The sequence below is a fragment of the Phocoena phocoena genome, chromosome 5 (genome assembly GCF_963924675.1).
Source record: "Phocoena phocoena chromosome 5, mPhoPho1.1, whole genome shotgun sequence".
In the NCBI taxonomy this organism is placed as follows: domain Eukaryota; kingdom Metazoa; phylum Chordata; class Mammalia; order Artiodactyla; family Phocoenidae; genus Phocoena; species Phocoena phocoena.
Window position 1 is genome coordinate 26,183,373 of NC_089223.1, and position 26,587 is coordinate 26,209,959.

The 26,587-nt window shown below is 32.3% G+C and overlaps 1 protein-coding gene across 1 annotated transcript in view; it reads right to left on the reverse strand.

Moving 5' to 3' along the window:
* TTC29 (tetratricopeptide repeat domain 29) overlaps window positions 1-26,394 on the reverse strand; it is a 157,135-nt gene extending 130,741 nt beyond the window's left edge. The window contains exons 1-2 of the mRNA XM_065877199.1: window positions 26,303-26,394; window positions 24,219-24,302 (exon numbers count right to left, since the gene is read on the reverse strand). Of these exons, the coding sequence (XP_065733271.1) occupies window positions 24,219-24,302; window positions 26,303-26,394 (176 nt within the window). The remainder of the gene's footprint in view (window positions 1-24,218; window positions 24,303-26,302) is intronic.
* Window positions 26,395-26,587: the final 193 nt, after the last annotated feature.

Genomic DNA, 26,587 nt, shown 5'->3' on the forward strand with positions numbered 1-26,587 from the left:
AGAACTTTAAATTTATTTTCTATGTACTTCAAAATAGAGCAAGAAAAAAGTTTCAATACAGAAAAGGCTCTTTTTAAATTTAAAGGATTTCCAATGAGTTGACTGGTCTCTGGGGGCATCTACTGGAAATTTCACAAACTGCAGTCACATCATGTAAATGTGATAACTTTCATTATCCATTTTAATACAGATATTATTTTAATTGGTATGCAAATAAGGTGACACTCAAAGAAGATAAATGTAAAGTTATGCATGGTATTCTATCTCATCCATCTGGTAACAACAAAACATGTAGCTGTCTTTGGGATCAGTCAACAAATACTCAACTGTTAAAAATGTAAATAGGGCAGGTGGCATATCACAGATTTAACAGTTTCCAAACCATCCAATTCTCAAGCTTGGACAAATTAAAAATATATTCTAGACAGAAACATATACATACTTAGTAAGGAATTTTTATTAATCCAAGTTAAATGCATATAAAAAGCACTTTTGGGCTTCCCTGGTGGCGCAGTGGTTGAGAGTCCGCCTGCCCATGCAGGGGACACAGTCCGTGCCCCGGTCCGGGAGGATCCCACATGCCGCGGAGCGGCTGGGCCCGTGAACCATGGCCACTGAGCCTGCGCGTCTGGAGCCTGTGCTCCGCAACGGGAGAGGCCACAACATTGAGAGGCCCGCATACCGCAAAACAAACAAACAAACAAAAAAACACTTTTAAAATTATGATGGTTTCTCTAAAACAAATTCATTTTGTATCTCAGCATGTCCACGAATCATAAATAACCTGGTAATCACTACTTATTTTCTATATAATTTGACTATTCATGTGTTACTATCTCAAAAAGTATTTAGAATTTGTTATACTTGGAACAAAAGAATGTATCTATCATTATAATTAATATTACAATTAGTTATTAATATAAATATTGTTATTAATTTTTCCTTAACATTTTTGGAGAACTTTAAGAAAAATGAACATATAATGAACATGATACAATCATTGCAGCTCATATATATATATTTTTTTTAATTTTTTATTTAGTTAGTATTGGCTGCGTTGGGTCTTCGCTGCTGTGTGTGGGGAGCGGGGGCTACTCTTCGTTACGGTGTACGGGCTTCTCATTGAAGTGGCTTCTCTTCTTGCAGAGCATGTGCTCTAGGTGCAGGGGTTTCAGTAGTTGTGACTCGTGGGCTCTAGAGCGCAGGCTCAGTAGTTGTGGTGCACGGGCTTAGTTGCTCCGCGGCATGTGGGATCTTCCCGGACCAGGGCTCGAACCTGTGCCCCCTGCATTGGCAGGCGGATTCTTAACCACTGTGCCACCAGGAAAGCCCCTCATGCATAGTTTTAACATATATTTAAAATAAACCAAATAACTCATAATATTATTGCAGTTGTGACTAATCTTGTAACAGGAATTTTTAATATCAGGCATTATAACAATCTTGATTTTCTTTGTAAAATGTATTGGTCATATTTACTTTAAGAGAAAATATTTAAAATAATTATGAAGATATATCTATTGTGCTATACTTAATTGTACTATAATATACTTTTTATTGCTATAATTTTATATAAACCCCTCTAATAAAGATTGAAATATTTAACATTTTAGCTTCATTCCAAAGAAATACCACTAACGCATGTGTAAGTTTATAGTTTCTGGAAACTTCACTAGAATTACCATCCAAATAAATGTGATATCACCTTTAATTGTATAAACCGAAAAAACTAATCAACATAAAACGTTATCAAATCAGAACATAAGTTATTAATATAGCAGGACTTTTGTTTCAGTTTAGATTTAGATTCATTTTATAGCTGTATGTACTTGATAACTAAATAAATAAATTCCACCCCCAAGAGGTTATGGAATATAATTTTTTGTGATTTTCTAAACAATTAGAAGTTTGCTAATTTGAATTTTTAGAGGAAACTGTTACATATACAAGTTTTGCTTTGTGTTTTTTGAAAATACAAATTTTCACCTATTAATAATCAAACTTAGAAAGCACAGTTAGAATTTCAACATTTTAAAGGTATATGTACATTGAAAAATTCCATTTGGAAAACAATTATTTAACTAAGTTCAACGTTTAATTCTTTTCTAAAAATGTTAATAATAATAACTAAGAGTTTACCCCATGGCATTTTGTAAATGTGACTATTACTAATTTAATTCTTTCGACAAAAAATAAAATACTAAAAAATCTGATCAGCAAAGAATTCTCCCAATAGCACAGTAAGAATTCACTTCAACATGAGTGATTTTTATTTTAGGATATATGGGCTATAGGTGTAGAATGGAATAAAGATGATTTCTCAGATTCGATTATGTTAGAGCTGGTATTTAGCACAAAAGGCAGTAACTTTTTGTGAGATCAATAAATGTTAATCTGTCAAATAGTATTTTTGCTGGTGATTATTAGCCTTTATCAGAGGAAAGCTGTGGTTATTCAGCAAGAAGTACTGACTGCAATCCTTACAATGTCTTTAAATGATTCCCTTAATAATATAAAGGCATTTTTTTATGTGTATACCCTGTAAGAATGATTTACTCAAATGATTTCCATTCAGTCAAATATTTGAAGTACAGTGATCATCATCAATCAGGAAGGAATAAACTATGCATCAATCAATATAAGGTATTACCAAAATATTTACCCATGTAGCTGTCACACACATTTTCTTTACTGAAAGATTTTCTTTACTGGAAAAATCTCAAACTTAAACACATTTTTAAAGTATTTCATTAGCAGTTCAGTGAAAAAGCACCAGAAGAAACTTCCTTATGTGAGGCTAATTACAGATATAATCTTTATAAATGGTCTTATTACTTGCAAACCCCTTCAAGAAATTCAAACTTTTTAATGAAAGAATGTTTTATGCCAAAGATCAAACATGGAAAGGTATAAAATGAATGTCATTGTTTAAGAAGAATTTTCAGGGAACATATTTTCAACCCAGAAGTACCACACTTGAATCTAAACACCTTTGGCTAAACGAAGCAATCGTATCAAGTCCTTTTCTTTCAATTTACACTGTAACTTTCCACTATAGGAAAACATAATTATATAACCAATTTATATTGATTATATTGTAACTTATCAAGTTAAATAGAGCCTGAAAAATAAAGCCTAAAAATAATCTTAGCTTTTGGATTAAGTTATAATGATAAAAAAAACCCTGAATAAATAATATCATCCTGTCAGATTCTGTATCCTACTTTCATGGCAATAAATGTAAGAAAAACAAAAAATAAGGTTCATGCTACAAACAATGGACTATACACACATGTAAACATGATCATTCTAGCTCAATGCCATATTTTTGTCTAAATTAGTACTTACAGTTTTAATTAGCATAGAACTCCATATAATATGAGTCACTCTGTTTTTTTTTAAACAATTCAGTGATTGCTCTTCAAATTTCTTGAAATTCTATTACTTAGGAAATTTTGTCTCAAATAATATCACTTAAAACTTTTCTTTCAATCCTTCATCTTTACACCTCTATAAATAAAAGAACTATCAATTTTCCACATAAATTGAGGGAAATAATCAAACTTTAATAAAGATGGAAAGCTGGAGAATATAAAGACAAAACTTAGTAAAAACAACAAGTTGCATTAAAAAGAAAACTTCAGCTCACTGTATTTTTTTTTAACTAAAGTATGTCATACATTTTATCTTTGCAAGAGTTTGACGAATTTTGCAAGTAAAATTCTGTTTCCTCTACACTTGCTAATAGTCATGAGAATCTGTAGTTTGCACCTTCCCATTAAAAATGTATTGTATTTTTTTGAAATTATTCACCCCGCCTTTTATCCAGATCATGTCTTTGAAAGGAGGAAGTAGATAATAAATGGAATAATTCATGATTTCCCATTAAATATGAAACTTTCTTTTGCAGAGTTTAGAAAATGAAGTTCTACATAATGTACAAAAGTTGATTAGAACTTTTTTAACCTTTTCAGGAAAAAACCTTTCACATTAAACAACTGCATGTGGAGGTTTTCTTTGGGAAAAGTAAACCAATCAATTCCTTACCCCTATGGCTTTATCATACATATTCAAATGTTGCTCTTTCCAAACATATATCCCTTTAAAATGTGTAAGTAGTTATTAAAATGATGGCAAGAAAAATAGTGTACATTGGGCTATAAACATGACAGGTATCTAAGAAATATATAACTGATGTTTAAATTACAAAGGGAAAAATCACATAAATTAGAAATGAAAACAAAACATTATTTGTGCTCTTTTCAACAATGTAATGGAAGATAGTGTGAGGGTAAATAATAAAACCTACATTTAGATGTCTCTTATTATGGCATTTCTTCTAGTGAGGCAATATTTTGTCATGAGAAAAAAATATGTACCTTTATAAAACTTTTCCTTGCAAAACTATCCGTTGGGATCTGTTAACTATATTCTTTTTCTTTTGTCTTTTTTAAAAATTAATTTTAATTGGAGTATAGTTGCTTTACAATGTTGTGTTAGTTTCTACTGTACAGCAAAGTGAATCAGCTATACGTATACATATACCCCTCTTTTTTCTTTTGCCTTTTTTTAAGATTAAAAAAACCCAAAAAACAAATGATTTTTAGGCTCATTCTTGCTCTATCATTCTTTATTTCTTGGATGAGAAATCTGGAGTAAATTTAACTGAAGATAAATGTCAAGTTCTGACTATTTTAGGGCAGCTGGTGACCTCATTAGGTTTTTAAAATTTTTTTGTGTCATAATTCTTTCCAATAAATATATTTCAATTTTCCCCATATCAAAAAATAAATCAAGAATATATTTTCCCCTTTCAAACATGAATGCTTAAAAAGGTAACTACCATGTTGTAAGCCATGTGAAGAAACCTTTCATACTGTGTGCTCTTTAATTACCGTTGCCAAGGAGGTATGCATTACACATACAAACAGTGAAGCCAGGATTTCTCACAAACTATATGTACACAGTGATCAAACTTCCAGAACGTACTTTTCATTTTACATTTAGTAATAACTAAATTAATAAAAACAAAAAATAAGTTGATAATTTTGAAGCTTTTGTCAGACAATATCTGTATATAGCTATCCTATTTTCCTGAATGTTGCATTTTATTGCATTTCCTGAATGTTAATTTTATTGCAGCTATCTCAAACATTTAGGAAATTCCTACTTATAACTAAGACCTTAGGGTATATCAAATCAAATATGTGCAACAATAGGAATATTGGAAGAACAAAAGGAAGTATTTGTGAGAAGATAAAATAAAAGAGCCTTGAATTCAAACTTTAAAAAAATTATACAAGATAGATATATAGTAGGGATTATAACTTCCTTGAAATGGAGAACATGTTATTTGTTCCTTTTGTATTTTTTTATAATAGCGCAAATGCCAACACAAATAAAGATCATATAACATTATTACTATCAAATAAAATAGAATCAGGGCATAAAAAATTAAAAGGGCATATGAATATTAGAGATTCATAAATAGATTATTTTACTGAGAAATATGGCAGCTAGAAAACAACACTCTTAATAACAATAGCTTCAAAATATATAAAATTCACAGAAAAAGGAGAAATTGATCTTAATATATTTTTTTCAGAAAATTATAATTAAATAGAGGGGAAAAAAGATTTGAATAACAATTGTCTATCTTGATTGAAATAACAGGCTCAATCTAATTATTGGATTCTGATCATTTCTGTATGAGAACTATCTACCAAATAGAAAATATATATTTATTTTTCAGACATACAAGGAATATTCATAAAATTAATCATGTACTGGCCACACTAAAAATGTCATAAACTGATATCACATATGGCACATTTCCTGAGCACAAGTATATATTCACTCCCCAATCCTGCATTCCCTCTTGCAAAAAAAAAAAAAAAAAAAACCCAAAAAGCCACAAGAAAGAACTATTCACCTGCAAATTTATAAATACACTTCTAGTTTATTCATGGCCAAAAGGGGAAACCACTGTAGAAATTTTCATACACTTAGAACTGAAAGAAAAAATTAAACATTAAATCCTGGGGGAAGAAATCATCATGGTATTAAAAGGAAATTTATAAGTTAAATTCATTTGTTAGAAAACAAGAGCAGCACTTGGGAGTGAAAAAGCTAGCTTTCACCTTAGGATGCTAGAAATAAAATCCTAACAAATTAAACAATGACATGAAGTCAAATAAAGGACAGGAAGAGAAATATTAAAGGCAAATGCATGAATTCATAAAATAGAGAACAAAAAATGTGACCCATAAAACAAACAAACAAAAAAACCTGGTTATGTGAAAAGACAAATAAATTTTGCAAGTACTTTATAATCAAGAAAAACAAAAATAGATAAGTCATCAAAATTGTACCAGGAATGGAAGAGATAATATATCTTCTATTACAATTATAGTAACTGCTAACTTTTAGTGTAGCAAAAGAAAAGAAAATTATGGGTTAATAGTATTATAATTTAGATACAAATTTCCCTCATACCACCCCCCAAAAAAAGAACTCATAGCAAACTAAAACCATAATGAATACGTAGGGTTTATTCCAGAATTCCAAGAACGGTTCAAAATTAGAAAATCTCTTAACTTTATGATAATCTCAGGAGATGTTAGAAAATTATTTAGTAAAGTTCAAAACTCATTTATGATTAAGAAAAGTGGAACCTAAAAAATGAATTCTCTATCTTGGTAATATGTATCTATTAAAACCCTATAGCATAAAGCTTCATGTTTTGGGGTACATTAGAATCATTTCCACTAAAGTAAGGAATTTGAAGGGATCCCTGCTGTCACTCCTATTATTTAACACCATGTACTGTTAAATGGACGTTCTTGCCAATGTGGGATTCAATATTTTAATGATACCAATTCTCCTAAAATAACATAAAATCAAGGCAGTCCTTATAAAACCTCAATTATATTCTCCTGACTCTTGGCAAGATAATTCAAAATTCATATAGAATGGTTAATGTACAAGAAAAACCTGATCATTTGGAACAAAGAGGGGGACTGTCTGCCAGATATAAAATACACTTTAACTATATTAATAAAGTGATTTGTGGCACTGACACAAGAAAAGACAAATAAGTCAATGGAACAGAATATATATGTATATGTGTATGTATACACACATGAAAATTTGGTATTTAATAGAAGTGACATTTCAGTTCAGGGGAAAGTTTTGGGTACAACTGATCTATTTGCAAATTTTGTTGGTTGTATGTTTTATATATTAATATTTCTATATTATTATTTTTGTATATAAATAATATAGATGATAGCATATGTTATATTACCTTTCCACATTTAATGGAACATTTAAGTGATACACAAATCTCAATTTCCTAATCATTTTCTTGACCTTAATGTATGTGTTACGTATATATTAAACCTTTACCACTAAGAACTTTCAGGTGCTTAATCACAACAGTTTTAAAGCAACTTTGTAACATTCATTTTGAACTTCTGAGTTAAGTACTTTTTTTCTTAGCCCCCTAGCTTCCTCTTTCTTGAATTCTCTTTTCTTTCCCCTAGACTCTAAAGTGGCCATTTGGGGCAGGGATGAAGGGTCCAGAAAGACTGCATAGGAAGAGATGTTTTCCAGTCCTCATATCTGAAAAGATTTTTGTTTTGCCCTCAGTTTTGATTAATAGTTTACCTGGGTACAGAATTCTAAGTTAAAATAATCGTTCTGCATATCTTAAAGACATCCTCCCTTTTCTTATAGAACCAAGTATTATTACTGACAACTGTGAGGGTAGTCTGATCTTTGTTTCTTGATGACAACCATTCTCCCAAACCCTGAAAGCTTCTAGTATCTTCTCTGTATACTTAGCATTTTGATATTTCATAAAGATGTATCAAAGTGGGTTTTTTCTTTTCTTTTTTTCCTTTTTCTTTCTTTCCCTTTTTTTTTTTTTTTTGTTTTGTTTTGTTGTTGTTCTTTCCTTTCTGGTTACTTTGGTAGTCACAGCCCAAAGATCTGTGGGTTTTTTCCAGTCTAAGATATGTGTCTGTGTCTCTAACCATATCTCTATCACTGTCCATCAATATCTACCTATATAGCTATCATCATTCATTCTCTCATCTCTTTCTCTTGGATAAATATTCACCACCTGGACTGTGTTCTGTACTTATGGCTTTTAAAATATTTTCTATATCTTTTCTGTTTTTAGTCTACATGTTGATAGCCTTATCTTTCTTTTCCATCCTTTCCTTTGAGTTTTAAAAAAATATTTCAGCTACCTTTAATTTTGAAGAATTCTTTTTCTTTAAATGATTTCATAGCATCAGGTTACATTTGAGGGATGTAAGATTTTCTACAACGTCTGTAAGGAAAGAAATTGGAAATCTCTCAAAGTTCCTCTTTTCCCTATAGAAACTGTTTCAGCTGACATTGAGTGTTCTCTTTGTTCATCTTTTTTCCTTTTGTATTGTAATATTTTCTCAAATATCAGAGGCTATTTGTCTATTCATAATAATGAAGTTCTCAATTTCTTAACATAGGTAGTGAATTTGGGTTTCCTCTGTTTGCAGGATTCATCCTGAGATTTATGGGTAGGGAGAGCACAAGCTGGCTATTCCTTGCACTGATGCCAAATGAAAAGGACTCTGTAAGGTACACCAGCTTCCCTGACAGGAGCTCAGGCCAACCGTTACTTTTTAAAGTTTTTTTGCGTCACCGTTTATGAGGGATATTATTATTCTGTGGTTTTCTTTTTATGTAATGGCTTTTTCTGGTATTGGTATCAGGATAATTCTGGTCTCATAGAATGAGTTGAGAAGTGTTTCTTCTATTTTATTGAAGAGTTTGTGCCAAATTGATGGCTTTTTTTTTTTTTTCCCAAATGTTAGGTAGAATTCACCAGTGAAGCAAAATGGGCCTGGAATTTTCTTTGTGGGAAGTTTTTAAACTATTAATTCAATGTGTTTAGTGAATCTACTGCGATATCTATTTCTACTTAAGTGAATTTTGGCAGTGTCTCACGAAATTTAGCCATTTCTGTAAGTTGTTGAGTTTACCAGTATAAAGTTTATTTCCTAATTAGAGTTTTAATATTTATGTAATCTGTAGTGATGTGTCCCCTCTTTCACTTCTGAAATTGGTAAATGGTGTCTTCTTTCTTTTTCTCTGACCATTATGACTAAAGATTGATCAACTTTACTGATCTTTTCAAAGAAGCCATTTTTAGTTTCATTGATTTTTTCTACTGTCTTCCTGTTTTCTGCCCCCATTTTACTACTCCTTTTTCTCTATTTTCAGTTTAATTTTTTTCTAGTTTTTTAAAATGAAAACTTAGGGCAATAACTTTAGACATTTCTATTTTTCAAATATAAACATTTTAATGCTATAAACTTCCCTTTAAGCACTGCTTTAGCTTCATCTTACCAATTTTGATATACCATATTTTTTTAATTCAGTTCAAAGGATTTTCTAATTTGCCTTGATTTCTTCTTTGATCTATGGTTTATTTAGAAATACACTGTCTAGTTTCCAAATTTGTGGGGATTTTTCAGAGATCTTCCTGCCATTATTTCTAATTTAATTCCATTGTTGTAAGAGAAAATAATTTTTAGGATTTAAATCCTTTTAAGTATATTGAAATTTGTTTTATGGCTCAGAATATCATCTCCTTCGAAAAGTATTCCATGTGTACTTGAAAATAATGTGTGTTCTGCTGTTGTTTGGTGGAATGTATGTAAATGCCAGTTATTTAAGCTGATCAATGGCATTGTTCAAGTCTTCAATATTCTACTGATTTTTTAATCAATTATTGAGAGAGTGGTGTTAGAATCTCCAACTATAATTGTGGACTTGTCTGTTTTTCCTTTTCCTTCTATCAGTTTTTGTTTTATTACTTTGAAGTTCTGTCATAGGAACACAAACATTTAGGATTATGTGTTCTTGATGAATCAACTTCTTGTATCATTATGAAATGTTACTTTTTATCTCTGGTAATATTCCAACTGCTTTCTGAAAATGTATTTCTGAAAATCTTGGAATCTCTCATTTTTCTTCCTTTCCTATCATGTTAAGAATTTACTATCTTTTGGACATTTTAGTGGTCATTTCAAATATAGGAAGGAAATGTGTTTAGCCATCCATCTTGATCTTGAAGTAGAAAAACTCCTAAACTAAACTTTTAAGACAATTGCCTCATTCAGCAATGTATTTCTGTGGCTACACTGGCTGTAGGATAAGGGATTGTTTCAGACAAGCTTAAGGGGATTTTATGGAAATATGAGTCAGGGTTATAGAATAACTGGGTCCTTAAGAGGTGAACCCAGAGGGAGGTTCTAGATCCATAACAGTACTGGGAATTCACGAGGAGTCTAGAAATCTGATCTCTGATTCATTTTCTTTCTAGCTTGTTCATTCCTTCCTCTCTATGAATCATTTTTTCTGTCTCATTGTTTCTGCTTCTTTATAACATTAGATTGCCTTGGTCAAAGTACTTAATCTCTCTATGCCTTGGTCTCTGGAAGTAATAACAAGGTTTATTTCCAGGTTTATTGTGAGGATCACTAAAAACACAGACCAGCACACAGTATTAATGTAATATGTCTTACCCATTACTATTTGGCCTAAAATAAAACCTGGCTAAGAGATGTAATATCTATGACTAGCTGCCTATACATCCATTTCATTGTTCATTAGGTGTGCCAAGTTTTATTATATTGCTCCATTTTTCTTATATAAGATCATGTGATAACTTTCTTTTGGAATTTAGTATCAGGAAAAAGCTTATCTCTCTTGAAGAAATGATATGTTTCCTTTCATTGGGTAATGAGGATTCTCTAGTCCATCACATCTCCCTTTTTGCCCAGTCTGCCCAGAAGTTCAGAGTGAAATTTAATGTTTCTTCAGGGGAACTATATTAACCCTGGTGGGGAGTATATTTATATACTTTTCCTTTATTTGCCTTTCATTTTCTATATATAATCTGACAGCTATGTAATATAAAACATTAATTTTAAGTTTCTTCAATCCTCTCCAGAAAGAAAGTTAACAAGAAATAAAGCATTATTTTATGTAAGTCAGAAGAATCTTAAAGGAGAATGAAACACTGCTTTCAAAGAACTCTGAGTCTAGAGCAGAATCCTTTCCTTATGGCAATTCACAACAAGAAAGACATTTTACATTGCAATTCAGTACATGTACATATATATTTCACATATGGATGTATATGAAACAAAATGTAAAAGCACTAATACTCAAAATGATCTGATCTCTTTGTAAATATTAACTCAATTAATCCTCATAACCATTCCATGAGCCAGGCCCTCTTATTGTTACCCCTATTTTTTACATGAGAAAACTGAGGCACAGAAAGGTTAAGTAACTTGGCCAAAGTTGACCAGTTACCTTGTTAGCAAGTATAAAGCTGGGTTTTAGTCCAGGGAGTCTGGTTTTAGAACCTATGCTCTATCTCATTACATCTGGCAACCCGCTCTATGTAAGGAATCCCTTTCTAATTCTATAGTCTTCCATATTTTAAATGCTTATCATGATACCCAAACTCATGGGTCATAATCACTACCCACTAATGGACCACAATCTTAGATTTTTAAACATTAATCAGGAAGGAAAAAAAACCAAAACACATGTACATGACTGTCAATGGCTATTAAGAGAGTTCGAGCAGGCACTCTGAACTCTTACCATGTGAGTGAGGATGGATCAAAGGAGGCCTCACAGGGCAAGAAACAGTTAAGCTGAGGTTGGTAGAGAAGTTTATCAAGTACACGAGGCATGGGAGAAGAAGGGCATTTCAGGCAGAGCACATATATAAGGCTACCAAGGGGTAAAAGATCCCCATTCATCAACTGCCCAAACACCTGTGAGCCAAGCACTGTATGAGTACTGAGGATGCACATGTGAGCAAAGTAGCCATGGCTCCATACATACATACAAATACACGCTATATATATTTATTTATAAACATATGTGTATTTATAAACACACACCTCCCAGCTCAAAGTACAGAGTATTTAAAATGATCTCAGAGACTCATCCCAGTACAAAATTTTGAAAATTTCCAAATAATCTAATTAAAAATAATAGAGGAAAAATATTTCCTACAAATTTATATATTCAATTTAATAGACCAACATATGCATTGTGGGAGTCCTAGGAGGAGAACAGAGATTCTTTTGAGAAAAGTGGTGAAAACTTCCCAAGTTTCATAAATGTCATGAATATAAATATTTGAGAAATTCAACAAACTCTAAGTAGGAAAATTCAAAGAGATACACACTGAGGCATATTATAATCAAACTCCCAAAGGCAAAGACAAAGAGTGAATCTTTAAAGCGGCAATAGAGAAGCAACTCATCACATACACAGCATCCTCAACAAGGTTTTAAGCAGATTTCTCACTAGAAACTTTGGAGGCCAGAAAGCAGGGTCTTTTTTTTTTTTTTTTTTTAATTGGGGTATAGTTGTTTTACAATGTTGTGTTAGTTACTGTACAATGAAGTGAATTATATATTCAAAATGCTAAAAGAAAATAACTGTCAACCAATAATCTTACATCTGACAAAACTGTCCTTCTAAAGTGAGGAAGAATTTAAGAACATTCCCAGATAAACAAAAGCAAGAAGTGCTAAAAGGAGTCCTGCAGGTTGAAAAAGAGTAACCTGAAGTCATATGAAGAAATAAAAGTCTCAGTAAAGGTAGACACATGGTCAATTATAGAAGCTAGTATTTTTGTAACAATAGTTGGTAACTTCACATTTTGTTTTCTACATAATTTAAGAGACTAATGTATTTATAAAAATAATTATTCTAAGAACTAGCAGTATTGTATATTTGATTTGTAACTCCATATGTTGTTTTCTACATAATTTAGGATATAGCATTAAAAAAATAATTATTAATGTATGTGTGGGAGCAGAGGGTATCTGTAAATCTCTATACCTTCCCATCAGTTTTGCTGTGAACCTAAAACTCTAAAAAAATAAAGCCTTTCAATAACAAAATGATTAGTTTGTTTTTTGGATGCAAAATGTATAAAGATGTAGTTTTATAACATCGATAATCAAAAGAGGTAGGATTGGACCTCTCAAGAAGCAAAGTTTTTGTATGTTAGTGAAGATAAACTGGTATAAATTCAAAAGAGAGGTTATAATTTTAGGATATCAGATGTAAGCCCCATGGCAACCACAAAGAAAATAGTTACAGAATATACACAAAAGGAAATGAGAAGGGAATTCAAAGGTTTCACTACAAAAAAAAATCAACATAAAAGAATACAGTAATGCAGGAAATAAGGAACAAAGAAGCTATAAGGTACATAAAAAACAAATAGTAAGTGACAGAAGTCCCTCCTTATTAGTAATTACTTTAAATGTAAGTGGATTAAACTCTCCAATCAAAGGACAGAGACTGGAAGAATGAATAAAAAAACGTGATCCAACTATGTGCTGTCTACAAGACACTCACTTTAGATCCAAAGACACAAACAGGTTTAAAATGAAATGATGGGGAAAGATATTTCATGGCAATAGTAACAAAAAGAGAGTAGAGGTGGTTATACTAATGTCAGACAAAATAGACTTGAAATTTAAAAAGGGCTATAAGAGACAAAGGAGGCTGTAATATATTAATAACAGATCCAACACAGGAAGAAGATACAACTGTCATAAACATTCATGCACTTAATAAGAGACCATCAAAATACATAAAGCAAAAATTGACATAATTGAGGGGAGAAATAGACAGTTATACAATAATAGCTGGAGATTTCAATACCTGACTCTCAATAATTGATAGAACAACCAAACAGAAGATAAGTAAGAAAACAGAGGACTTGAACATATAATAAACCAACTAGATGTAACAGATATATGCAGAACACTCTACCCAACAATGACAGAATACACAGTCTTCTCAAGGGCACACAGGACATTTTCCAGGATTGACCATATATTAGGCCAAAAATTAAGTCTTGAGAGATATCACACAAAGTACCTTCTTTGGCCACAACTAGAGTAGTCATTAAGGGAGGGAAAACTGGAGAATTCACAAATTGTGGAAATTAAATAACACACTCTTAAACAACCAATGGATCAAAGAAGAAATCACAAGGGAAATTAGAAAATACTTAGAGATTAATGAAAATGAAAACACAACATGGCAAAACTTATGGAATTCAATGAAAGCAGTGCTAAAGGGGAAATTTTAAACTATAAATGCTTAAATTTATAAAAAAGAAAGATCTTTTAAAAAACATTTAAAAACAGAAAGATCTCAAATCAACATTCTAACCGTACAATTTAATTAATTAGGAAAAGAACAAACTAAACCCAAAGCTTTCAGAAGAAAAAAAATAATAAAGATTAGGGCAGAGATAAATGAAACAGAGGATAGAAAAAGAACTCAATGAAAACAAAAGTTGGTTCTTTGAAAAGATCAACAAAATTGAGAAACCTTTAGCTAGATCAACTAAGAAAAAAACAGAGAAGACTCAAAGTACTACAATCAGAAATGAAAAGTAGGCTTTGCTGTACAGCAGAAACTAACACAACATTGTAAAGCAACTATACTCCAAAAAAAGGAAGAAATGAAAAAGGAAGAAATGAAAGTACTACCAATTTTAGAGATAAAAAGGATTATTAGAGAGTACTGCGAACAACTCTGTGTAAAAAATTGGATAACCTAGATGAAATGGACAAATTCCTAGAAACAAAACCTACCAAGACTGAATCATGAAGAAATAATAAGCCTGAACTGACCTATAACTTGTAAGGATAATGAGTCAGTAATAAAAAAATCTCCCAACAAAGAAAAGCCCTGGATGATGGCCTCACTGATTCATTCTACCAAAAATGTAACGGACTAACACAAATTCTTCTCAAACATTTCAAAAAACTGAATGGGAGAGAACACTTCCTATTTTGTTCTATTAGGCCAGCATTGCCCTGATACCAAAGTCAGAAAAAAATACTTCAAGAAAAGAGAACTACAGACAAATATCTCTTATGAACATTAATTCAACAAAATACTAGTGAAGTGAATTCAGCAGCATATTAAAAGTATTATACATCATGGCCAATTGGAATGCAAGGATGGTTCAACATACTAATACTTATCAATGTAATACATCATATTAAAAAAATGAAGAAAAAATTACCATATGATCATCTCAATGCAGAAAAAGTATTTGACAGAATTAAATACCCTTTCATGATAAAATACTCAACAAATTAGGAATAGAAGGAAACTGCCTCAACATAACAAAACTCATATATGAAAAACTCACAGTGAGCATCATACACAATAGTGAGACTGAAAGCTTTCCTCTACGATTAGAAACAAGGCAAGAAGGCCCAGTTTCATCACTTCTATTCAACACAGTACTTAGAGCAATTAGGCAAGAAAAAGAAATAAAAGGCATTCAAACTGGAAAGGAAGAAGTAAAATTATCTCTGTTTCTAGCTGTTGTGATTTTTATATGTCGAAAACTCGAAAGATTCCACAAAAAGCTATTAGAACTAATAAACAAATTCAGCAAAGTAATAACAAATTCTGGATACAAGATCAAAATTCAGTAGTATATATATACACTAAGAATAAATAATCTGAAAAGGAAATTAAGAAAACAATTCCACTTACAATAACAAAAATAATAAAATAAAATACTCAGGAATTAACTTTACCAAGGAGGTAAAAGACCTGTGCAATGAAAACTATAAAACATTGCTGAAAGAAATTAAAGAAGACATAAATAAATAAAAAGACATCTTATGTTCATGGATTAGAATATTTAATGTTGTTATGATGTCAATTCTACCTAAAGTAATTTACAGATTCAATGCAATCCCTATCAAAATACCAATGACAATTTTTTTAGAAGTAGAAAAATTCATTCTAAAATTAATATGTAATGTCAAGGAACCTGAATAACCAAAATAATCTTGAAAAAAAAAAAGGTGGACTCACATTTCCTGATTTCAAAACTTACTACACAGTTACAATAATCAGCATGGTACTGGCATAAAGACAAACATGTAGACCAAAGGAATAGGATAGAGAGCTCAGAAATAAATCTTCACATATATGGTCAAACAATTTTTGACAAGGGTATTAAGACTATTCAAAAGGGAAAGGACAGTTTTTTTCAACAAATGATGATGGGAAAACTAGATATCCACATGCAAAAGAATGAAGTTGGATGCTTACCTAACACTATAGACATAAATTAACTCAAAATGGATCAAAGACCTAAACACAGTAGCTAAAAGCATAAAACTCTTAGAAGAAATCATAGGGCAAAAGCTTTACAACGTTGGATTTGGCAATGATTTCTTGGATATGACAGCAATAGTACAGGCAACACAAGAAAAAATAGACAAATTAGACTTCATGAAATTAAAAAAATTTTGTCATCAAAGGAGACTATCGACAGAGTAAAAGGCAATCAATGGAATAGGAGAAAATAATTGCAAATCACATATCTGATAAGGAATTAATATCCAGAATATAGAAGTATTCCTAAAACTTAATAATAAAAAACAACTCAATTCAAAAACAGAAAGGACTTGAATAAACAGTTCTCCAAAGAAGAGATCCAAAGGACCAATAAGCACATGAAAAGATGCTCAACATTACTAATCACTGGAGAAATGTAAATCAAGAGCTCAGTGAGATACCCCTCACACTCATTATGATGGCTACTAGCATGAAAGCAGAAAACGATAAACGTTGGTGAAGATGTGAAGCAACTGTAACCCGTGTGCATTGTTGGTGAGAATGAAAAATGGTACAGCCATTGTGGTGGCAGAATGGTGTTCTCAAAAAATTTTAAATAAAGTTATCAAATTATTCAGTAATTCCACTCCTGGGTATATACTCAAATGAATTGAGAACAGGGTCTTAAAGAGATATTTATACACCCGTGTTCACAGGAAACATTATTCACAATAGGTAAAACACTGAAGCAGCCCAAGTGTCCATTGACAAACGAATGGGTAAGCAAAATATAAACATACCATGAAATATTATTCAGCCTTAAAAAGGAAGGAAATTGTTACAAATGCTACAACATGGAAGAAACTTGAGGATACTGCAAGCCCTAGGAAAGCACAAGAGTACTTGTGAGCCCATAATCTAATTTTGCTTTAAGTACTGAGATGACACTGTTTACTACAATATCTCCATTTTCCAACATGGAAAACAGAATAGGGTATGGATATGAGTTAGGGGGATGATTTTTATAGAATTGCAGCAATATCAACATTTTGAGGATTATGTTTTAACCGTAACAGAGAATGGGAAAGAGTCAAATTAGTTTCAGATATTCCCATGCAAGCTTTTCTTAATATGGACAGAACACAATATCAGAAACAAGGCTCAACTTAGTAAAATCATCTTGCTCCATGAATTATGCATGATGAGGCTTGATCATTGTTCACCCCACTTTTAATTCCAACTGATTCAACCTCTGTAGTACCTGGGTGCTTATGCCTTTTTATCACTTTGTTCTTCATTACTAAATTTCCCAAATGATTTCTAAATAGAGTGCCATTATGCACTTCCAGGTTTATGAGCTATTGTAGAAAAAGTCACATTCTCTGGCTATAGTCTACACATCTCTAAAGCAGTAGGTTTATACTTAAAGCAATCTTATGGTAGTAACAATAAGTTTAAGCAACTTATAGACCTTTGAAAAAACTGTTTGCAATAGCTCAGTGGGCTCTTCAAATTACATTGTTTAGCACAGCATAAAAAATTTCTGAAAAGTTTACTATAAGTTGAAATTTAAAAAAAATTCCCCTCATTAGTTAGCATTACTGTTTGAAATGTATTTCACTAAAAACTCTGTCTTCTAAACATGATGGATATGATACCTAGCACAAAGTAAATATGGAACTATACATATTTAAAGAAAAATGATAAATTAATATTACTACCTATATCAAGACAAAGTTAATGCAAAATATTTAGGATATTTACATTATAACTTTTAAAAGCCAAAGAAAAATGATCAATGACAGTTAACGATAATAGCTGAAGTGAGAATTGTCTATATGTGTTTCATATAGAGAATCTCTTTTAACTTCCACAAGAATGTCCTATTATTATTATGGTCTCCAAATAGTTGTGGAAATCAAAGATTAGCAAAGTCATGTAACTGCAAAAAATTACAGAAGTATTAAGTAGCAAAGTCAAATTTCCAGCTGAGGAAGGAATCATCTCCCCTAACAGCCAGAGCTGCAATGTCATGATTCCTATGCTTTTCCCTTACAAAGATGTTTTTTAGGTCTATTTAGAGCTGATAAGTTTAAACACCATCTGTGAAAATAATATTTTAAAGAAAACTTTTTTAAACATCTTTATTGGAGTATAATTGCTTTACAATGTTTAGTTTCTGCTGTATAACAAAGTGAATCAGCTATATGTTTACCTATATCCCCATATCCCTTCCCTCTTGCATCTCCCTTCCACCCTCCCTATCCTACCCCTCTAGGTGGTCACAAAGCACCGAGCTGATCTTCCTGTGTGCTATGCAGCTGTTAAAGCAAACGTTTAAAGAACATAAAGACATAAATGCCTAAGAAATTGGCATTTCTGTGTTCCGTTGACATTTGAAATCTTTCCTCCTTTCGTATTTATTTAGACTTGGCTTTGGTGTAAATTTGAGATCCTTTTTGCACTTATTAAACAATTTTTAAAAGTGCCTTTCAACTGCAATTTTTTAATTCCCAAATTTAAACTTTATTGATATCAATATTCTTTTTAAAAACTTTATTGTCAAAAATTCTTTTCTTTCCTAGTTTCACATCTTAGAGATCTGCTGTGGAAGACAGTATCAGAATGTAAATAAGTAAATAATAAAAATAAAAAGGAGTGGCATCTCTCCTGTGTTCCCATGTGTATTCTCTGCTGTTGCTTTTTTTTATACATTCAGGAGAAAGTAAGGAATAGTTGTCTCTCCACTTCAGAACACCAAAATCCTGTCTCTTTTTCTTGAATAAGGAAGAAGATCTTAAAACCCAATTTGCTACTTAGGAGGAAAGAGGGTCATCTTCCTTTCCTTCTCTCTCCTGCCTATTCCTGTTAGTCAAGTAACCATTTATTCAGAAATTGGCATCTTCAGAAAGTTTAACTGGCAAACCTCTGCATGGAATTTAATTTATTACTTTAAAAGAGACGCAAAATGTTAAGATAAAACTAGATGATATCACAAAATTATTCAAAAGTAAACAAGATGAATGAAGCAGAGGAAGAGCTCACCTAAAGGGGCCTAAATTCCCATAATGTTATCATGAAATAGTATATCCTGAATAAACATCTTCACCTTGTTACAGATACTTTTGAGTGCCTGACCATGCTGCAAATCCAAATGCTAAATTTGCTCATAACAAGTATATCTGTAGTTTGTTAAAAGCACCTTTGGAAGACAATTTTGGAATATTTTCAAGACGAAAACCTAAGATGGGCAAAATGCTAATTTACTTTAACTGAGTAAGTATAATACCGTTCAAAGGCAGGAGAGAGAGGCTGTGCTGCCCAAGTGACGCTCAGTAAATACCAATTGGTGACGCTGAAAGATATTCTGAAAGAAAGCAATATCTTAGAGATGTACACAATTTTGAGCTAAATCTATTCTTCTGTATAATAGAACTTGATATCTGAAGCAGAAAATAATATTGAGATTAACATTCTCTGTTCCTTGATAATTTTGCTTATTAGTATCCTCATATACACAGCTAAAGCTGTAAAAACTGCCCCCCAGAAAATTTTATTTGAATCTATAAATACACTTTTATTACTTAGCTACTCAAAGCAATTATGATATGATAATAAGTGATACTTTAAGTATCACTTAAATAATGCATTCTGATAATATAGTACAGAATAAAAAAGCACAAAGTACAGAACTACAACATGCCCTTCTTTAGTTGGTAAAGATCAGTTAAATACTATCAATGGACTATTCAACGGCTTATCTAAAAAAGTCAAATTACCAGTGTCAACTATGTTGTACTTTAGTACAATACATTTGAAAAAAATATACCTATTAGGCACAGCAATAATCTGGTCACTTAAAAAGTAATAAAGTATAGTAGAATTCCTTCTGTAAATGTGGATGATAAAAAGCTCAGAAGCCCTTTGCCTTTGACCCATTTTACCCCATTCCAAAGTAAAATGATCCTCCATCAATTGGGTTTGACCATTCCAGTAACAACTACTTTAGCTTGTCTTGCTCAATTACTCACTTAAATTTTATACTCTTACTTGTAAACATGTCACATTTTTGAGGAATTAAACTTCCTCAATACAACAGTTAAACTAGCTACCTACAACACTGAACTAAAAAATGTTGTAATCAAAAAATATTCACAGCAGGATACCTATTTCATGGTGTTAGTAATCTGACATTTATTCTTCACTAATTTATTCATTTAACAGCAAGTTATTGAGCTCCGCCCGAGTGCCAGGCCCTGTTTAAGTCCTGGGGACACAGTGGCGTACACACAGACACGTTCCTGTCCTGTGGGGCATCCATTCCACTAGGGATGACACAGCTGACGTACAAACTCCCAATAGAAGATGAGGACCAGCTGACTGCAGAAATACACCCAGGTGATTTGACTGGGAATAAGTGTGAGTGGGGTGAGGGCTCCTTGATTATGGGGTCAGGGAATAGCAGACTGAGGTCACATTCAAGGTGACACCTGCATGACAAGAAGTGTCAGCAGTAAGGCCACACTGAAAGGAGTGAATGGTAGAGAGAATGGGGGATAAGGCCAGAGAGGTCAGCAAAGCCCAAATCACACACAGCTTTAGGTCATGAAGAAGAGTTTAGAGTTTATCATAAGACCAATGGGAAGCTCTTGGAGGGTTTTAAACAGGGGAGTGTCCCCATGATCTAATTTTTAAAAGGTCATTCTGGTGGCTGAATTGTGGTGGAATTCAAGGGGATTTAAGAAGAGCAAGTAGGAGACTCTTGTAAGGCAAGGTGAAACTCAAGGCTGCCTTGGTACCATTTACTGAACTGAGGGAAGACTGGGGGAGGGATATCAGGAGGGGCGAGTGTGAGGGGCAGCAGAGGTAAAGCAAGAGTCCAGTGGGGGGCCATGTTAGCCTTGGAATGTGTATTAAAAATTCAAGTAAATATGTCAAGGAGACAGTTGGATATAAAAATTTGAAGCTTAATGGAGAGGTCAGGGCTGGATTTATAAATGTGATAGCCATCAGGTATTGCTTGTATTTAAAGCTATAGGACTAGATCCAGGTAGAGAGTGTAGCTGGAGTAGAGGGTCAAAGACCCACCCCTAGAACAATCCACCACTGAGAGTTTGAAAACAGAAAAGCAGCCAGCAAAGGAGACTGAAGGCAGCATAGTTGAAGAGTTTGGAGGAAAACCATAGAACTTGGCATCCTGGAAGCCACAAGCACAGAATGTTCAAGGAGAGAGTATTCATCTCCATCAAATAATGTGAAGACATCAAGCAAGATGAGGACAGAAACATGACCATTAGATGTGATAAAAATGGAGGACATCAGTCACGGTAAACAGATTTCAGTGAGTTCTGGGTCTGGAAACCTATTTAGAGTCAATTGAGCTAAGAATGGGATGTGGAAAGATGGAGACAATGCTTCTGGTTACTGAGAAGGGTACAGAAAAATGGGGTAGAAACTGGAGGAGGATAAGAAGTCAAGGGAGATACTAGGGTAGATACGAATGTTAGTGAGATTGCTTCAATGGAAAAGGAGATACGGATGATATAGCAAGAAAACACATTTAACTGGTGAAGAAAGTCTTGGAACAAGTAAGAGGGGATGGTATCCAGAGCACAAGTAGAGACATCATCCTTAGACAAGAACAGGAACTCTCCACCCATTGCAATAGGTGGGACACAGAGTGTGAGTTTACGTATTAGTAGGTTGGTATGTTTTGGAGTAGATGATGAAGTGTTATTCTGGGACTAGACAAAGAACACATCCATATTACAGGATATCAAAGCTAGTGTACATGAGTTATTTAAGTATATATTTCTGTTATCATCTTAGGGAAGAATAAGGCAGTTTAGAGAAGAATTTGAGAATATATCTTAGATACTGCTTTTGCCTGATTGGAAATTTGATTCACCAATTTCCCTCCTTTATATTCTTGTATACTGAGGATCTGTGATGCACCAGTTTGATCATTTTGTAATGCTAACAGATATGGAGTCAAACTCAAAATCTGTCTTCTTTGGCAAGTTTTATCCAACATCTTAAGTTTCTCTGATTTTTTCCAGACCTCTAGGCTTCACCTCACAGTATAATTATGCAACTCATTCATTGCATGTTTATTTCCTGCTTGTATTATTTCAAATAGAGACAAGGATAAGACCAAGTTCTTTATACTAAAATAACATTGTTTTCCCCTCTGTGAAAAACCTAGTGTTAGATATAAAGTAGGCACTTAATAAATGTTTGCTGACCAATTTATCTTTTAGAGTTCAATGGCTGATAAAAAGTTTTACACAGAAATTCTTTGGAATATGCATAATTCCTCATGGCACCTGCTGGGTGCTGCTGAGAGATGCTGAAATCAATTTTCTCCTTTGCATGCTATTCAATTTGTTTGGGGCAAGGTCTACAGGGTATATCAATCAGGAGCAGAATAGTGAGCCAAGTACAAGTTACCTTCCTACTAAGGTTTGCACCCACTATCTTTGAGCTTTGTTATAAAAAAGTATTCAATGTAGGAAGCTTTAAGGAGAATTCAACAGTAAGGGTTGAGAATTACCCAGGGCTACTTGTGTTCTGTAGCATAATATGGATTTGAAATCAATTTGGTAATATCCTTAGTGAAAAAAAAAATATTTGTAACAGAACACTCATTAACATAGCCTATTTTGCACCGTCTTATAATAATGTTTTCTTCAGTGCAGACTGAAAGCAGGTATTAAGTATATAGATGTCTAATTTGTTAAAATATGTGAAGCATAAGTTTAATTCCAAATTTAATTCCTAATTCTTAAGCCAATTATAGCTATTTAGGTATCCTTATATTTAAATCAGAAAGCAAATATCACTCATATATATTTTTCTTTTAAGAAGGAATTGTATCATCAGACAACACTGACCTTTAATTTTGTCCGATAGGCTACCAGGGAAAGCTAATGAATTAGCAATTAGAATAGCAGTTAAAAACCAAAGGTCCCAGATATTACACTTGGCAGTCAATACAACTCCAAGGAAGACAGTGATTATAGCTACTATAAATTTTGTCACTCTATAAAATAAACCAGCTACTGATAGAATGAACTATTCCATTTTTCCACGCTATATGCATACTGACAATTATCTAATGAAATATATCAAGAGACTTAGAATTTTAGACTATGTGAAAACCTATACCAAAACCATCAATAGGAATACCCTGTCAGTGGAATCCCAGAGCACTAGGCAACATTAATAGAGACAATCTTTTAAAAGCATTTATTGTATAAAATATTTTTGAATAGTTGAATAGTTGAATCATTTAATGAATTCTGTAAGATGCATGTGCATATATAAGATTTCTATTTGTCAATACTTACATATAAAAATCTGATAACTGAGTCACCAAGTCTATAGGTAAGAAATATTAAACCTATTTAGCTATTATTCTAGGTTTCTATTTATTTCTCACTAACCTACTTGGATTTTTATACTGTTTTTACTCAGATCATAAATTAGGTTCTGACTAGCCGTAAAATGGCAAAGTTTACTTTGTTCATTAAAAAAATAAATCCAGACAATTTAGAATTATTTTTAAATTAACCAATAAACTATGATCCATTAATTCTTTTTGTGGGTTCTTGGCAGGAGAGAGAATATACATTAGTAAGGGATTTTTTTTTAAATCACCAGGAAAAAAAGATATATGAATCCTTCTCTTAAAGTTTTTTTCCCTCCCCCATGGAGGCAATATACCTTAAAATGGAAGTTATTAAGCAATTAATAACACAGAATTAACTAAAATATTGCAAATATGATAGTATAATATCTTGGTAAATATGAGAATTTTGAAAGTCATAAAATTAAAGACTGATATGTGTAAGATCAATAGACATGATTTATCACTATTTAATATGAGCTTTAATTTTTAAATGCTATGTTCCAATAAAAAAGTGGACTGCACAGGAAAATTGAAAGTTCAATAAAGAATCAAGACAAAATAAACAAACTTTATATTAAAGTACCTTTAAGAGGTATATACTTACGCAGCAACCTCCTCTTTTGACAATCCTTTGAAATTCACCTCCAGATAATGATCTATGTCGTCTTTTTCTTTGATCAATTGAGACCTAAATGAAATGGAAAGAAATAATAAAGCACTGCCTTAAATCGAGTTGAAAAGCTACCAAACATATAAAATGCCACCAGAAGAACAGAAATATTCTGGGGACAATATCATAGATAATTAATGTTCTGTAAAAGCTATAGAGTTAAGTTGTTCATTGATAATTTCAAAATTTTAATTTTCTTGAATGGTAAGAGGCAGAGAAGAACACTAACCTCAGTGTGTAAACAGATAAAACACCAACACATTAAAATACTCGCATTCTTAAGTAAATAGGGTTTTCTCCTTAAAGCATTATAAGATCTTCCATTTTACTCATGTTCTCTCACAATATAACTTTCCAGCTACAGAAGTCAGATTCTGTTTGGCACAGGATCTTGAACTAATAATACTTATTTGATACAAATGTGTTAAAATTATTGGTTGCAAACATTACAGAATTTTGCTCTGACATGCTGTTTGAGTGGTTTTTAAAATCACACATAAAACTCAAATTATTATTAAAACTTCAAGGTGAAAGTGATTTTAAGAAGACTTTAATGAGAAATATATTACACATGTAGTATGTTCAATCTTCATACACCTGGCACCTTTAAAAATAAGCAGACTATGAACATCTTATGACAATAGGAGTATGGGATACACAGATACCTTTTTATTCAGAAGCTAATGGAGAATGTTGATACAAAGCTTTGCCTTAAATGGTTATGATAAAAATGTTTTTCTTCAATAAAATGAATACAAAAAAATTTTCTTTAAAATCTCTCTTATTCTAGGGATGTGAGACTGGGCTATGTTTTTGCTCGTGTTGAAAAGAAAATGTACTCTCAATTATTACAAAAGACAGGAAGAAGAAGCTAGCTATTTCAGATTTTGTAAATACATCACATTATTCAAAAGAAAAATGGAAAATAAGAATGTATATACTGGAATTATGCATCTATTGAAAATTTTCTGTTTTTCACATTATTTGAAAATAAAATTACAATTTTCTACACTTCTATTTTACTATTTCTACAGTTTTCAATTCTATTACCAAAGAACTTTGATGGTAGTTTAGCTGAATGTATTTATTTTGGTCCAGGGGCTTTGGTCTTTGCCAGAAATACCAAAAATGAGGTATGGTCCTTCTCAGAACAAAGTAGTCTCATAATACTTTGATCATTATGCCTTGTAGGAATTGAAAGGTAAGCATTAAAAAAATCAAACCTATATATAGGTTTTAATTTTCTTGAATGGAAAGAGGCAGGGAAGAATACTAACCTCAGTGTGTAAACAAATAAAACACCAACACATTAAAATACTCTGCATTCTTGAGTAAATGGGTTTTTCTCCACATCCACCTATCCTATATATAGGTTTATATTGATAAATAATATGTGCATTACTAAAAATCAATAAAACTATAAGTGGAAATTTCTAAATAACACAATCTTAGTTAATATTCATAATTATGATAAAATACATCAAGTTCCTGCCCTGCAGTTTTTCGGCTGCATTTGAAAACTCCATAAGCTCAGCAGACATTCACAGGCAGTGGTGGTTCAATGATGCATTTTCAAGCTCCAGGATCATTTCAGGAGCTAAATCATGCCTGCCAGTTTACCCCGGTAGTAAGACTGTGTCATCCTTCCTCCAAAACAGAAATCAGTGCTTGGGACCTTGTGGTTTAGATGCCATACATCTTTCATGCCTAAAGCTTCTGCTTTCAATTCTCCACACGTATTTTAAAAAGGAAATGTATTTCCAAAGCTTTACAGGAAGCACAATATAATGGTAATAGAAAATAAAATGATCAAATGAGTGCTAGCCTGCTAAATAAATATATTCTTAATCTTTGAATGAGGTTCATCAATCCTTCTGAAACAGCAAATTTGAATATTCTGAATATAACAGTATACTTTTGTTTTCAAACAATTTTGTTTTCTGAGATATGCTATTTACATATTTTACTGCAAGAAATTCATTCTGTAGGAATAAAAAATGAAAGCCAGGGTCACGTACCTTGGAATTGTTCTGGGGGAACATGGCAGCTTCTGTCTGGCTAAGGCCGTAAGCTTTGGGCATGTCATGCACAGTGGGGGCAGGGTGGTCATTTTGGACTACCAAAAAAAAAAAAACCAGAAATGGTATTTTAAAGAATAAATCATTCAAAGAATCTTTTAAGACATTATTAGAGATCCACAGTCAGTTGTCTGAGCTGAGAATGCCTCTGTGTGTAGATCTATAGCTCTGTTATTCAGTCATGAAGCTCAGAGAGTGAATTCTGCAGGTTGCTTCTCTCATTAT